Consider the following 15900-nt stretch of genomic DNA (forward strand, 5'->3'; position numbering starts at 1 on the left):
AAAGTATTGAGAAAAACTGTGGCTCTGTGTACCAAAGAACTTTTCACTGTAAAATAGTTTCTCTACAGGCTTACCCTTGCTTTCTCCCAAAACTTAGTTAACATGATTACATTAATTATTCAATTCTAATACTAATTCTCCTTCTACATCCTTACTCCCAACAGACAAGTTCTTACACACCTCAAATGCTGAGAGCCATTTAAAATCTTTGCCTGATAAGTCTAAAGCCCACGCCATCAGAGGTCTGTTTGTCTTGAGAAATGTAATAATTAAGGAAATCTTCAGGTCTGCTAAGCGGAGATCATTTAATACTTTGTTATACATTGCAGCATAGACTACAATACCCTGTATCATCTGTTTGTGTCATATTTTTTCTGAAATCCCTACTAAGCACCATTCTCACATCTCCAAGGCATGGGATAGACTTGCTGGTCTTTTCTACTGTTTAAGAATATTCTAGAGAATCTGCTTAAGGAGAAGGAAAAATTAATGGTTTGTAAAACTGTCACGACTCACGGTGTGGGTGCGCATTGGCGGCCCATTCATGTTGTAGGTTGTGGTGGGCAGCGGCTCAGTGGCAATTTGTGACTTCCAAGATCTGCTGGAACTAAGGTTCCGGAAAACAGGTCTGATCTGGCTCAGTGGTAGGTGTGTCATGTCCCAGGAGAACGGGATTGCAGTGTTAATTCCAATCCAATATGGCATTTGCCATCTAGTTGTGTAAGCAGAGTATCACAATTCATGATGGTGACACTTTAGAAGGGAGGTATGCTAAGACAACAGTTACTGGCTTAGAAGGGTTAGTTCATTTATTGTATTTATTGTATAGACAGAGTACAAATATCAATTACAATCATAAAATCAGCTTAGACAAGTTAAAAAACAGTTCAGAGATATCAAATGCATCTATATGCGCAGTCCAAGAACTGAGTTTATTAAATTCTTGTTTAATCTCTTGCAACAAAGGGCTTGTTCTGCCAAGGCAGTTGAGTGGGCTCCCATGGTGTCTGCTATTTTAGCCAGTGTTGTGGTGACTGCCACATGGCTTGTAACACAGGATGGAGGCGTAGCAAAATTCTCATGTTCTCAGACTTTTTTTGGTTAATAGACCATGGGCTAGACTGCAGCTCCACTGTCGATAAAGGACAGATATTCATTGATATTCCTAAATCTTCCTCCACTGCTGAATCTTTCTCATCCAAGGGATCCATCCCACATATCGAGTCAGTTTTGGATTGATTAATAGATACACTAATGTTTGGAGGGTCTCTTATTAAAGCCTCTATCTATACTGTTTTCAGTGAGGAAGAGGTTGTTGAAAGGGGGTAGATGAGGCTTTGGACCTTGCAGCTACCACAACTGAGTTAGAAGATAAACAAGATGAGGTCAGAGAATGGCTATGGAGACGGACTGTCTTATGGTTCCCAGATCCTGCTGATTGTAAGTCCTCTGATGGAAATCAGTCTCTGATTGAAGGCTGTTGCATTCTCCTCCCTATCGTTGATTGTTGCTGTGACACCTGAAGAGATTTCATGGAAAGCATCAGTTGATCTGAGGTTAAGGAAACCTCTGGCACAATGTGCGTGTCTCTAATGTTAAAAGTTGAAGTGGTATCACTTCCCATCACTGCAGCAATCTTTGAAATATTAATGTTAAACTGCATTTTGGTGATGATATTGAAGCTCTCACGTGCCACAATACAGGAACTGTTAACCAATGTCGATTTCCCCTTTTGGGATCGCGGTTTCATTGCAAGTGAGGGAGGTCTACTTAGTTTTAGTCAAGCCCATCATACTTCTGTTTAGTCCCAAAGGTGTTCAAGGAAGCCGCTATCTTCAGAGGCAAATGCTAAAATAACACTGAGCCGGCGCGAACATGTGAAATGGGTTGCTGAAAAGTGGAGCACACAGCCTTTAAAAGACACTGCTTCCTGCCTCCATCCACTTGCCCCGAACTCACATCGCCATCCTGAGCTGTCCACCTGCTATCCCTCCCTCCCATCACCTACTTTACGCCTCACAGCCACAAGCCCCCGTTGTACCTGAGCCGGTGTCTCCAGAAATCAGGGAGTCCCCAGATAGGGGAGACTCCAAGGCTGATTGCGGGGGCGGTCCTGCCAGGTGTGTGATGGTAAGCACGCAGAAAGCTGAGGCCTCCTCTCACCTCCGCTGTGCTGTGCTGCTGTACCACTGTGTCACTCCACACGAGAAACAGTGCTGGTGCTTGGCGTTAGGGGCCGACAAAACTGCAGGAGATTTCGCAAGGCCTTACAATGACGCAGGCGCGGACACACAGGTGCGAGGGGAAGGCGGCAGACCACAAGTCAGACTGACGGACGGAAACGGGCAAAGACAGGGCCAGGAGGTAGAGCGGGGCCAGGAAATCACAGGACCAGTAAGATGCGGCGAACCAAGAGCACTCAAGAGCAGAACACTGATGCTACCACGTGACCACATAAGGACAAGTTCAGCAGATGCGTTCGGATCCAGGAAGCAGCAAGATGAAAGGGTAAGATAGGTTAAGATAGGTTAAGATAGGTTAAAATAGCTTAAAGTAGCCTCCTGTTGCCAACTCTGTGCCTGGCAACATTGAGAGCAGTGAGCCTCCGTGCTCTTTGCTGAGTTGGGATCTGCCCACCTTAGTCCTTTTTCCACATTTCCTTTATGAATGCTTCCCTCACTGCTACCTTTTCTTTCTACGTTTCAGGTTCTTCTTTGTTACTCCAGATCCCCTACCGCAGACATTACCCTACCTTTCCTGCTTGAGTATCCTGCCCAGATGTGCAGGGGTAATCTATTCCAGTGATGTGGGCTGAGATAGGAAAACGATCAGCCACTATATTTGGCTGAATACATACGGCAGGCACAGAGCAGGAGCTGGTCTTTTGAGCTCAAATTTCTGGCAGGTATAAGGGCAGAGTTTATTTTGAAGATATGCAGGGTCCTTACCAGATAAGGATCTATGACCCACATGCATCATTGCATCCGTTTGCGATTCCTAAATTGAGAAAATTAAGGAATCGCAATTTAGAAATCGCAAACGGCAATGCATGAAAAAATCGCATTTATTTTTGCGATTCGGTATTTTTCCTTAATTGCGATTCACAATTTGCGAATCGAAATTAAGGAAAACCCTTCCCATTGATTCCTATGAGCCAAAAGGCCAATAGGAATGAATGGGAAGGCATTCACATTTTGCGAATTTCAAATTGCGATTCGCAAAATGTGAATGCAATTTCAAGGGTGCAGGGGGGGTCCAAAGAACCCCTTCCTGCACCCCTGAAATGTAACTTTGATTGCAATTTACACCCACACATGCCCCAAGGGCATGTGTGTGTGTAAATTAAAACTTTCAAAAATGCAATTCGAGCATATTTGTAAGTTTTCGGTAAATTAGTATGAAGTTCAACTTCATGCTAATTTACCACTTCCAAATTGCGAATTCGCAAATAAAAAATGATCATGCATTGCATTTAAGAAATCTGAAATTGCGATTTCTTAAATGCAATCGCGATTTTAGAAATCGCAACATAGTTGCGATTCCTAAAATTGCGAAATGCATAATGCATTCCAAATTAGTCAATTGCATTTGCAAACGGCCGAAAATTGCTATTCGCACCGTTTGCGAATGCAATTGACGTTGATGCATGTGGGCATATGCACCAAGCACAGGGGTTTGAAGAAAGAGCGTTTCCTGACTGGAAGCCAATGAAGAGATTTTAGAGTGGGTTCTGAAGGAGATCAGAAGGTGGGGGGGGAGTTTGCAGCCTAGTCGTGCAGCAGTATTAATGGACTACCTGAAGCTTGGATAGCAGTGATTCATTTGCTGCAATCAAAAAAGCGTTTCCATAATCAAGGCAGCTGGCCACAAGAGCCTGAGTGAGAGTTCTTCTGGTCTGTAGTTGTAACTTCTGAACAACTTCTCTAACAATCCTCATGATTGCAAAGCAGGTGCTCCAAGTGGAGCCTACCTGCTCACTCATGGATAGGTTTTCGTCAATTAGAATGGCAGGTTTTTTAAATCACTTTTTTGGAATGTAGGGTGACATTCAGTTTGTACGGCCACCAGCCGCCTGACCAGTATGTGGGGGCTTTGCTGAACAGCAGAATTTCTGGTTTGTCGCTGTTCAGCTGTAGGCAATTCAGGGACATCCAGGAAGCAACTTTCCTCAATCATTCCCAGAATTCGTGTTTTGCGGATTCGGGATTAGGACCCATGGAGATGATCAATTGGTTATCATCTGCCTATGAGATGTCTTCAAAACCACAAGATCTTACCACCTGAGCAAGTAGGGCTACATATATATTAAAGAGTGTAGGGCTCAGCGAGGATCCCTGTGGTCCCCCTTTGTTTAGGGACATGAACAGGATTTAAATGGTCCCAAGTATATTATCGGAGGCCAATTGCTAAGGACATTTTGGAGCCACCCTAGAGCTTTTCTACAGACATAAATCTCTAGAAGTCTCTGGACCATGATGGAATGAGCGATGGTATTGAATGCTGTGGTTAGGTCGAGTAGCACCAGTATGGCAGGAAGAACGTCATGGAGGGAAAGTCTGATGGGGTCCAGCAACACTATCAGTACGGTTTCTGTACTATGTGAGACCCTAAAACCTGATTGGGAAGGGTCCAGTATGAAATTAGTTTCTAACTAGAAGAAGAGTTGTTTATTTATTATGGTTTACATACTTTTGCCTAGGTAGCGGAGAATCGATATGGATCTGTAGTTAACAGGTTTTAGGGGATCCTCATTTGATGTTTTTAAAATGGGCATGACCCATGCAGTTTTCCAAGCTATTGGTAGAGTCTCAGTACTGAGGGAAAAGGTATACAGTGAAATGATGGCTGGAAGAAGAGTGGAGGCAAGGGTCACCGTGATGGTGGGAGGGGAAGAGGTCCGAGGGGAAACCTGATTTGATTTTGTTAATAGTTTCCAAAGCTTGTTAGGTAATGGGCTCCAAATACTCCAGAAAGGTGGGGGAATTGGTAATCTAGGGAGTAGTGGGAGAGGTTTCAGCTAGTGAAGGGTGGAAGAGAGGTTCTTATAGGTAATCGGAATTGTCTCTTCAAAATTGTGTGCCAAAGCATTGCATAATTCCTGGAAGGCCGGGATTGAGGATACACAGGCAGTGGGCCTTATGAACTCATTTAAAACTCTAATCGGTTCTAAGACTGAATTCCCTGCACAGTCAATTCTATAAAAAATGTGGAACTTCCGGTTCCTCTGAGCTTTCTATGATAACTACTTAGTGCCAATTTATATACTGTTTATATACTGAACCCTAAAGATGGTAAGTTCAGTTATGTCACTCACATTATAGTATTCATATCACAGAAACTTGCAAGGTTGCAATGTGGTATTGGCATGGTATTTTATAACTCCCTTCCAACCTCCTTTTTAGGTCTCGCCTGAGCGAGTGCATGCGCTACTCTGGTAAGACTTTTAGTAACAGGGCTTTAAAAAGCTCACCACACGCTTTTGCTTGTGGCCTAAAGCTTGCGGTTATGCGCACAGTTACGCGCACAGGCTCCTTCTGGCTTTCCTCTCTTGTCATGGCTCATTAAGCGTATCGCTCGCGGGCACCCTTACAGCGCTCGCACATTGCACACCACTCGTCAGACGTGCCTCCTTGTTAATTAGCATGGCAGCGTTGATGCTCCCGCTCCCTCTAGGGGCAAGCTAGCACAAGCACAAGTGCACGCTTGTTTCCATTTGCATGCCTGTGTTCTTTTTTGCTACCATTGTCTTGAACATGTTAGAATTCGGTAATTTGGATAAGCCTTGTAAGAAGTGGGCAAAAATTCTATGATTTCGTTTTGTTGTTATTCACATAGGGAGGTGAGCTGGATTTGTATTCCTTCCTGCCCCGCCCTTTTAAATCTTATACATTGTTGCATGTTTGAGAAAATAAATGCATTATGTAATTACAGATTTGAAGATGCTTACCTATTATAAAGGCTGATTGCCATATACAGCAAAAATATTTTGTTATAATGCAAATTACATGCTGTGTTTATCACACAGTTTATCTTCACAGCATGAACCCCTGACTGACTACCAGGGATTCGGGATGAGAACATCATCTCCCTGTGGTCCATAAGTGTCCTTGATTATTGCTACCTTCAGGCATTCATTTGGCTCAATGTGTGCTCATGCTTGACTAGCAGGTGATTCTTGGTTCAATGTCATATGTTAACTTTGCCAGTGACGTAGCTGGGAGGGGGAGGGAGCGGTCCGCCTCTGGTGGAAGTTTATTTGGGGCTGGCAGAGGTGAACAATTCTCGTCCCTGTCTGTCGACTAACAACCCCCACTCTCCCCTCCCGCTGCCTTGCCGTTACCTACACCAGCGTCACTGGGCAGCAAACTAAGGGACCGCCCCTGGACGGCAAAAGCTGTAGTTACGCCACTGAACTTTGCAGAACGTTTTGCGATTAAAAAGAAAAGTTTGATGGTAGTTAGTAACTAGCCTTGCGTGGGACTTCTAACCAAGGGAACGTGGGAAGTGTTGTTGAGCCACAATTTTTTTGTGAGACTACAGTGCCTCTCCTTTTACTGTTTGTAACATTAGCACATTGGAAGTGTGTTCTGGGTCTTGAATATGACATCTGGCAAACATACAGAGGTCATTAAAGTGAATGCTCATAGAAACATGGCTCTGTGTCCTCTGTTAGAAGCTAGGTGCTGACATGGCAGTCATTCACAGCTTCAACGAAGTCGTTGATGCTGTCAATGGTGATGTGATATGTGACATTTCCAGAGATGTCAGTGATCGTTATCCCTGATGTTACTATACTTAGGTACTAAAGGGTGCAGCAATTATACACAGCAGCAATACATATACTCCTAGATAATAGTAATCAATATAAGCCTGCTGTCCCACTGTCAGAACTGAAGGGCCCTTTGAAGATGTTAATTGGAGAAGCTTCTGCTTGGTCACTGGGCTCATTCTGGTGACTTCTGTCTCTTCTTCCTATCAGGAATATCTGCCATGATCATTTATGGGGACCTCTTCTGCAAGGCCCTAACACATGTATGTGCTATACCACTATGTCTGCTGTGTTTGCCGTTCAAGAAACACCATAGATTTGTCATTGTGATTTATTTCAGAAAAATCAAGATCAGTTTATTTCTGAAGGTGAACTTCAGCAGTCTTCTTCTTTACTCATCACCATATATACTCCTGGGACATCATAGGAGCAGTATCAGCTCCTGCACCTCTGCTTCTCTTCACTGCTGATAAAGAGGATGTCACGGCCAGCCAGCCCTCTAATCGATGGGTCTCTTCTAAGTGTGGCACTCCCATGATGCAAGCTGGCGTAAACCATTGTATGTGAGTGAGTGCAATCAACCTGATCCCTCAGGGGACTGACCCCTTTCATAGTGAAGGGCGTTAGTGAGTATTTGCCTGGTGTGAACCAAGGGGCTAAGACAGATTTTTTAGCTCAAGCTTGGGCAGAGCATGCGCTACTGTGTGAGGCATGCTGTTTTGGAGTATGGAACAGAAGCCCCACCCACTCTCTGCCTATATTTGTCATTGGCTTGTGTCATTGTCCTCCGTAAATGCTGGCTTCTGATTCGTTAATAGGCTTTTTAGTCCCTCCTTAGTACCGCATTGTCTTAATTCGTAACCTCCCTAGAGTGTCTTGTGTATTGGTTTCACCTTTGCACTGTGTTAAATTAGCATGTGCTGGTTAGAAGTTTGAACACCATTTTTCTTTTCCTGCTGCCTCTGCATATGGCACATTTTTTTATTAATGCTTTTCGCCTAGTTAGGTATTTTGCTTTACACGAGAATAACATGTTTGCTTATAATATCAATCTTGCTTGGTAAGCTATGTCTGTACAGTGAGTGCCGAGGCCTTCAAGGTTATTTCAACACAGCGCTTATTGTTTGGATTGATCAGCGCACAGAGTAGACATAATATGGATGCAGCTGTGGCCAACTTTGGTTTTAGGTGCGAATAATAATGCACTGCGCAAGGCAGGAGACACCCACTTGATGAATATCCGTATGCAGAGAGTTGGTGTAGGAGATGATGTGATTCATTCCTGCTGAACCCAAAAGTATGGGGCCGCCCTTCTAAACCCAAAGAGACCTTCTGTAGATATAATATAATATAATATACTAGCTAGGGAGGGTAAACTGAGGTTCTATTTAGACCTGTTTCCTTTAGCATTTTAACATGCTTTCACCTTTTGTATTTTATGGAATAGTATCCATGCTGTTGACCTTGTTCTTTATAATATGTTTGCTTGTATTAGCTAAGATACTGCGTTTGAGAACACTGCATTAGAAATAAACATTTCAAACTTGCACGTGTCCTCATTGACTCCTCGTTCTGGATTGATATGTTAGTATAACGAAACAGTGTTTATGTGTTCCACGTTACCTGAGGTGTTCTAAGTCCATGTTCTGGGTTGTCTACATCATTGAGGTTTTGTAAGTACCAATGAGACACTAATAGCTAGTCTGGTAGGGGATTTTGGATGCTGAGGTGAGTTTTGGCACACCCTAATTCACTGAGGTTTCAAGTCTCTATGCACAGTTCTGTATATGAGCAGAATTCCCTGCTACAAGAGATGTGGCCCTTTTACTTCTGTTACACGGCGAGTCTTTTTTAGTCTATAAGCACTATTTTCTTTATGTAGTTTCTCCTACTGGAGGCACGACATGCTTTCCTGCAACATTCTATTTACAACAAAGGGTGGTGAGGGACAGAGTCTCTGAATTAAACAGAATACTCTCACCCAGTCAAGAGATCAGGGCTAGATCCAACACCGTTTTTTAGCTCACTGCACCATCCCAGTTTCAGAACCTGGCTGTATGCAAATTAGTCTGTTCCTGTCCCAGTGCATGATGGGAACAGGGCAAACCAAACTACAAAAGCCAATTCTTACACTGGGAAGGAAACAAGCTACCGGGGACCGGTTTCTGGCATTTCAGCCTCTTCGGCCCGGCTTGCTTGAATCCTGATGGTGCAATGAGCAAGGGACTCACATCTGAGTATACCCTTCCACGCTTAGGGTGGACAAAAATATTTACAACAAAGGGTGGTGAGGGACAGAGTCTCTGAATTAAACAGAATACTCTCACCCAGTCAAGAGATCAGGGCTAGATCCAACACCGTTTTTTAGCTCACTGCACCATCCCAGTTTCAGAACCTGGCTGTATGCAAATTAGTCTGTTCCTGTCCCAGTGCATGATGGGAACAGGGCAAACCAAACTACAAAAGCCAATTCTTACACTGGGAAGGAAACAAGCTACCGGGGACCGGTTTCTGGCATTTCAGCCTCTTCGGCCCGGCTTGCTTGAATCCTGATGGTGCAATGAGCAAGGGACTCACATCTGAGTATACCCTTCCACGCTTAGGGTGGACAAAAATATTTACAACAAAGGGTGGTGAGGGACAGAGTCTCTGAATTAAACAGAATACTCTCACCCAGTCAAGAGATCAGGGCTAGATCCAACACCGTTTTTTAGCTCACTGCACCATCCCAGTTTCAGAACCTGGCTGTATGCAAATTAGTCTGTTCCTGTCCCAGTGCATGATGGGAACAGGGCAAACCAAACTACAAAAGCCAATTCTTACACTGGGAAGGAAACAAGCTACCGGGGACCGGTTTCTGGCATTTCAGCCTCTTCGGCCCGGCTTGCTTGAATCCTGATGGTGCAATGAGCAAGGGACTCACATCTGAGTATACCCTTCCACGCTTAGGGTGGACAAAAATATTTACAACAAAGGGTGGTGAGGGACAGAGTCTCTGAATTAAACAGAATACTCTCACCCAGTCAAGAGATCAGGGCTAGATCCAACACCGTTTTTTAGCTCACTGCACCATCCCAGTTTCAGAACCTGGCTGTATGCAAATTAGTCTGTTCCTGTCCCAGTGCATGATGGGAACAGGGCAAACCAAACTACAAAAGCCAATTCTTACACTGGGAAGGAAACAAGCTACCGGGGACCGGTTTCTGGCATTTCAGCCTCTTCGGCCCGGCTTGCTTGAATCCTGATGGTGCAATGAGCAAGGGACTCACATCTGAGTATACCCTTCCACGCTTAGGGTGGACAAAAATATTTACAACAAAGGGTGGTGAGGGACAGAGTCTCTGAATTAAACAGAATACTCTCACCCAGTCAAGAGATCAGGGCTAGATCCAACACCGTTTTTTAGCTCACTGCACCATCCCAGTTTCAGAACCTGGCTGTATGCAAATTAGTCTGTTCCTGTCCCAGTGTATGATGGGAACAGGGCAAACCAAACTACAAAAGCCAATTCTTACACTGGGAAGGAAACAAGCTACCGGGGACCGGTTTCTGGCATTTCAGCCTCTTCGGCCCGGCTTGCTTGAATCCTGATGGTGCAATGAGCAAGGGACTCACATCTGAGTATACCCTTCCACGCTTAGGGTGGACAAAAATATTTACAACAAAGGGTGGTGAGGGACAGAGTCTCTGAATTAAACAGAATACTCTCACCCAGTCAAGAGATCAGGGCTAGATCCAACACCGTTTTTTAGCTCACTGCACCATCCCAGTTTCAGAACCTGGCTGTATGCAAATTAGTCTGTTCCTGTCCCAGTGCATGATGGGAACAGGGCAAACCAAACTACAAAAGCCAATTCTTACACTGGGAAGGAAACAAGCTACCGGGGACCGGTTTCTGGCATTTCAGCCTCTTCGGCCCGGCTTGCTTGAATCCTGATGGTGCAATGAGCAAGGGACTCACATCTGAGTATACCCTTCCACGCTTAGGGTGGACAAAAATATTTACAACAAAGGGTGGTGAGGGACAGAGTCTCTGAATTAAACAGAATACTCTCACCCAGTCAAGAGATCAGGGCTAGATCCAACACCGTTTTTTAGCTCACTGCACCATCCCAGTTTCAGAACCTGGCTGTATGCAAATTAGTCTGTTCCTGTCCCAGTGCATGATGGGAACAGGGCAAACCAAACTACAAAAGCCAATTCTTACACTGGGAAGGAAACAAGCTACCAGGGACCGGTTTCTGGCATTTCAGCCTCTTCGGCCCGGCTTGCTTGAATCCTGATGGTGCAATGAGCAAGGGACTCACATCTGAGTATACCCTTCCACGCTTAGGGTGGACAAAAATATTTACAACAAAGGGTGGTGAGGGACAGAGTCTCTGAATTAAACAGAATACTCTCACCCAGTCAAGAGATCAGGGCTAGATCCAACACCGTTTTTTAGCTCACTGCACCATCCCAGTTTCAGAATCTGGCTGTATGCAAATTAGTCTGTTCCTGTCCCAGTGCATGATGGGAACAGGGCAAACCAAACTACAAAAGCCAATTCTTACACTGGGAAGGAAACAAGCTACCGGGGACCGGTTTCTGGCATTTCAGCCTCTTCGGCCCGGCTTGCTTGAATCCTGATGGTGCAATGAGCAAGGGACTCACATCTGAGTATACCCTTCCACGCTTAGGGTGGACAAAAATATTTACAACAAAGGGTGGTGAGGGACAGAGTCTCTGAATTAAACAGAATACTCTCACCCAGTCAAGAGATCAGGGCTAGATCCAACACCGTTTTTTAGCTCACTGCACCATCCCAGTTTCAGAACCTGGCTGTATGCAAATTAGTCTGTTCCTGTCCCAGTGCATGATGGGAACAGGGCAAACCAAACTACAAAAGCCAATTCTTACACTGGGAAGGAAACAAGCTACCGGGGACCGGTTTCTGGCATTTCAGCCTCTTCGGCCCGGCTTGCTTGAATCCTGATGGTGCAATGAGCAAGGGACTCACATCTGAGTATACCCTTCCACGCTTAGGGTGGACAAAAATATTTACAACAAAGGGTGGTGAGGGACAGAGTCTCTGAATTAAACAGAATACTCTCACCCAGTCAAGAGATCAGGGCTAGATCCAACACCGTTTTTTAGCTCACTGCACCATCCCAGTTTCAGAACCTGGCTGTATGCAAATTAGTCTGTTCCTGTCCCAGTACATGATGGGAACAGGGCAAACCAAACTACAAAAGCCAATTCTTACACTGGGAAGGAAACAAGCTACCGGGGACCGGTTTCTGGCATTTCAGCCTCTTCGGCCCGGCTTGCTTGAATCCTGATGGTGCAATGAGCAAGGGACTCACATCTGAGTATACCCTTCCACGCTTAGGGTGGACAAAAATATTTACAACAAAGGGTGGTGAGGGTCAGAGTCTCTGAATTAAACAGAATACTCTCACCCAGTCAAGAGATCAGGGCTAGATCCAACATTCAGCGTTCCTTGTGCGCTTTTACTTTCTAAGCAACCCGGGACAATGGCGGCCACTTCTTGAATATGTCTTTTTTTGGGTATATATTCTCCGTTTTATGAATTACACTGCTGTACAAAGTAAAAATTAAAATTAAAAAAAGAATATGTCTCTCATTTACAAGGGTTTGAGCTATTGGCATTGTAAATGACAATGCCTTTTATTTATTTGTGGTAATTATCAAAACATATAATTAAAAGGCATTGTCATTTACAATGGAAATAGGTTAAAATCTCCCAAATGCGGGACCTATTGCATTGCAAATGCTTGTTTCTCATTTCTTTGTAGTCCTCACCCTACAACCAGAAGATTTTACGGCCAGCACATACATACATACAGTTACCCTATCCAACAGGAAAAACTTGTTACAATTATACAACACCTCCTAGGCATGGCACATCGCACAATAGAAAAGGCTTAAGTAGATGAATGCAAAAACAGCTTTTTGTTTCTGAACTGTGGGGGGAGCGGTGAGGGCCAGATGGAAAAAAGCACCAGAAGGAAAGTACAGTAAAAGAGGTCAGTGGAAGCAATGCTTCAAGAGTACATTTAAAAACAGAGGCAGGGTACTAAGTTATATTAGAATAAAGTATGTGATAAAAGAAGCATTACGGGGCTGACGTTTCTCCTCCAACAGTAGATAAAAGAGAAAAGGGGGACAGACGCCCTTCAAAAACTACAGTTTTTAATACTTAATGTGAATACATTGATATTTGATAACCTCAGTATTTTAATATTAATACACAAAACCAGAATTTTACATTATGTGAAGAACGAACAGTAGGACTGGTTAGGTACAACAGTGATGGGGCGTCATGGCAAGAGACATGAAAAAGATTCTGAAGAAATAGTTGCCATCTGTCAAATTAGTTCTTTTTCTCACTGTTTACTACTGCCAGTTGAGGCAGACCCAAGCATTGGTTACCATCAGTCCCACTGAAACACACAAGGGTCTTGAGGCTGTCATTCAGCCTTTAGGTTTATACAACTTTGAACACATTCAATAAAGGGCAGTGGCGTATCACATCAATGTCTACTTCTGCCTGTGGCTGGCTGTGCCACGTTCCTAACTCAGCCAGCCATGCAGCTGATTCCAATGAAGTACCGAGAAACCCCTTGATACTGAAGTCGAATGGTCAGCTGCAAATCCTGTCGGTGGTCCATGTCATGGCGTGTCACTTGGATGATGGGAGGGCGTGGCTCACCATATCTAGAAATATCCCTCGCAGTAACTAGGAATACAAGCTCTTTTTAGTGGCAAACATAGCTTCAAGCATTTGAACACAATCCATAAATAAGTTTAACAAGGTGATACATGTGTTTTTCTCCAAGCAATGTATCAGAAACCAATGAAACCAAAAACATTGCCCCTCTAAAACGTTTCCAAATAAGCCGAGGAGAGTATTCAGCAAGTGTGCCTGCCACAGTGCTGGTAGAGTTAACGATGATGAGAAATAGAAAAGAGTCACCAATACACAATCCATGATTTCAAGCGGATTCTGACGCGGATCCCTGGATTATTTTTCTGATCTTCTCAGCATCATCTTGTACACATATGTTGGATGGATCAATTTTAAGAGCCGCTTCATAATCAAGAAGACCTAAAGTAATACACATCAGATTATAGCAATGGATAGGTTAGATGAACTTCAAAAACTGAAAGTGGTTTCAGAGTTTACATTTCCATATAATACTTCTTTTAAGTTCATTAATTGTTTGTATCGTTTTTAATGAAGACATAGGTTTATGTTTTTGTACATCATGAGAAACAGAGTTTCACGTCAGTCGCATACACAAAATACATTTCTTTTAAATAAACTAGCAACAGCAGTGTCCCAGGACAAAGAATGGTTTTCAGAGAGAATATTTAAAATTATTTTAATTTTCAGTTTCTTTTCCTTTTGCCTCGATATAGTGAAAAATGGGGAACATTTCTAAAAGGCCTCTTGAGAGTTCCATGTAAAACACAGGCTTCACAATCATTTATTTATTTTATTTATTTATTTATAAAGTTTTATATAGCGCGAACTTGATCCCGAAGGATATCAGAGCGCTTTACAATACCTTTTATAACAACAGTTGAACCACATTGTAACAGTTGTGACCTTATTTCCAACATCCTGAGGATTCTAAAGATACCCAGGGTTTGTGGATTCCAGTTGAGGGGAACCAAAAATTTGCAAAAAATACAGCAAAAGTTTAGTTTTACAACAAAACAAAATAGTATTGCTCTGAAATTTGAGCACTATGATGAAGTTTATTTTTAGAGTTAAAACAAAAGTGTTACTTACCAGTGACACAGTTAGTTAATCCTTGCACACAGGCTTCCTCAAACTGTTACGAAATCTATGTGCATAGTAATGGCTCTGGAAACTAACTTGGGCAGCTCTACCCACTTCAGGAATTGGGTTTTAGTCACCTGGCAGTGAGTGCACAGTTTTTATCAAAATGAAGTGACTCGGAGCACATTAAGGTCCAGCATGCATGCTCCAGATCAGTAGTCAAAGATAAGAGGGGTATACAGTTCGCATTGGGATGTGTAATTCTACTTAGGTCAGACATGTTCCAAAGAGTCAGCAGGGAGTGCAAATCTTATGAATTTGAATAAATCTGTTAATTGCAAATTACTTATGTTTTACACATTTTATATAAAAAAATCATAGAGTTCTGAATTATGTGCCTGTTCAACATGTGCGCAAGATCTTATACATTTATAGAAGACTGAGTAACAGCTTATTTACTAATTAGTTGTCAGATGCTTTCATTTGTAACATCTTTTGCAAAACGAAAACCCCAAATTAAGAATGCCAAAAATAGGCTTCTAAAAATGAAATTTTGCATACCTTTCTCCCTACCGCAATTAATTATTTGTATCTATTATGTATTACACAATTCAAGAAGAATTCACTATGCACATAATTTACGATGACACAATACCTATTCTCACCCCAGTCCTAGTAATGTGGTTGCAATGCCAGAGATGGCAGTTTGGTTGTCTAAGTTTTGGAGTGTATTTTTGGCAAAAGGTGTTGTGCTTTGCGTTTTCATATGCTATTGTCTCTTACATCTTATGGACAACATATCTGAAGCGCTAGATAACCAAACCAAGGAAGTAACAAGTTGTGAATGCTTGTGACTTAAAGGACATCATGTGATTTACAAACACATATGTGGTGGGGAAAGGTTGTGCTGATACAGTTGTAGAACCTAATATAGCTTAATATACTTGTCACAGCAATTTTCGGTTGGTGAGCTTATTTAATCAGTAGTCTTTTCTTGAATGGTGTTCCCTTAGGTAAGACGCTACTGTGGTCCCTCAGAACAACCACTTTTCAGGGGACCAAAGATGTGTGTTCCTCACAAATTGCTGCCACCTCAACTCAAGGAAGGGTTGGATGTGTTACTCAGGGACTACCATCTTGTCTTACGAATACGTCGGATATGTTACTCAGTTAATGCCACCTTGCCTTAAGGATGGGTCGGAGGTATCACTCGCTGCAGCCAATTTGTCATAAGAGATTTGTTATTCAGTTACTGCCACCTTGTCTTACGAAAGATTCTCATTTCTGAGGAGTCAGCTATGTTACTCAGTCCCTGATACCTTGTCTATAGCAAGGTTCT

At 43.1% G+C, this 15900-nt stretch overlaps 1 protein-coding gene across 1 annotated transcript in view; it reads right to left on the minus strand.

The window, feature by feature from the left end:
• Positions 1 to 12943: 12943 nt before the first annotated feature.
• The window catches only part of DNAAF4 (dynein axonemal assembly factor 4), a 261399-nt gene continuing 258442 nt past the window's right edge, over positions 12944 to 15900 (minus strand). The window contains exon 9 of the mRNA XM_086959015.1: positions 12944 to 13880. Within this exon, the coding sequence (XP_086815141.1) occupies positions 13768 to 13880 (113 nt within the window). The 3' untranslated portion in view covers positions 12944 to 13767. The remainder of the gene's footprint in view (positions 13881 to 15900) is intronic.

This window comes from Lissotriton vulgaris, chromosome 2_1, assembly GCF_964263255.1.
Source record: "Lissotriton vulgaris chromosome 2_1, aLisVul1.2, whole genome shotgun sequence".
Lineage (NCBI taxonomy): Eukaryota > Metazoa > Chordata > Amphibia > Caudata > Salamandridae > Lissotriton > Lissotriton vulgaris.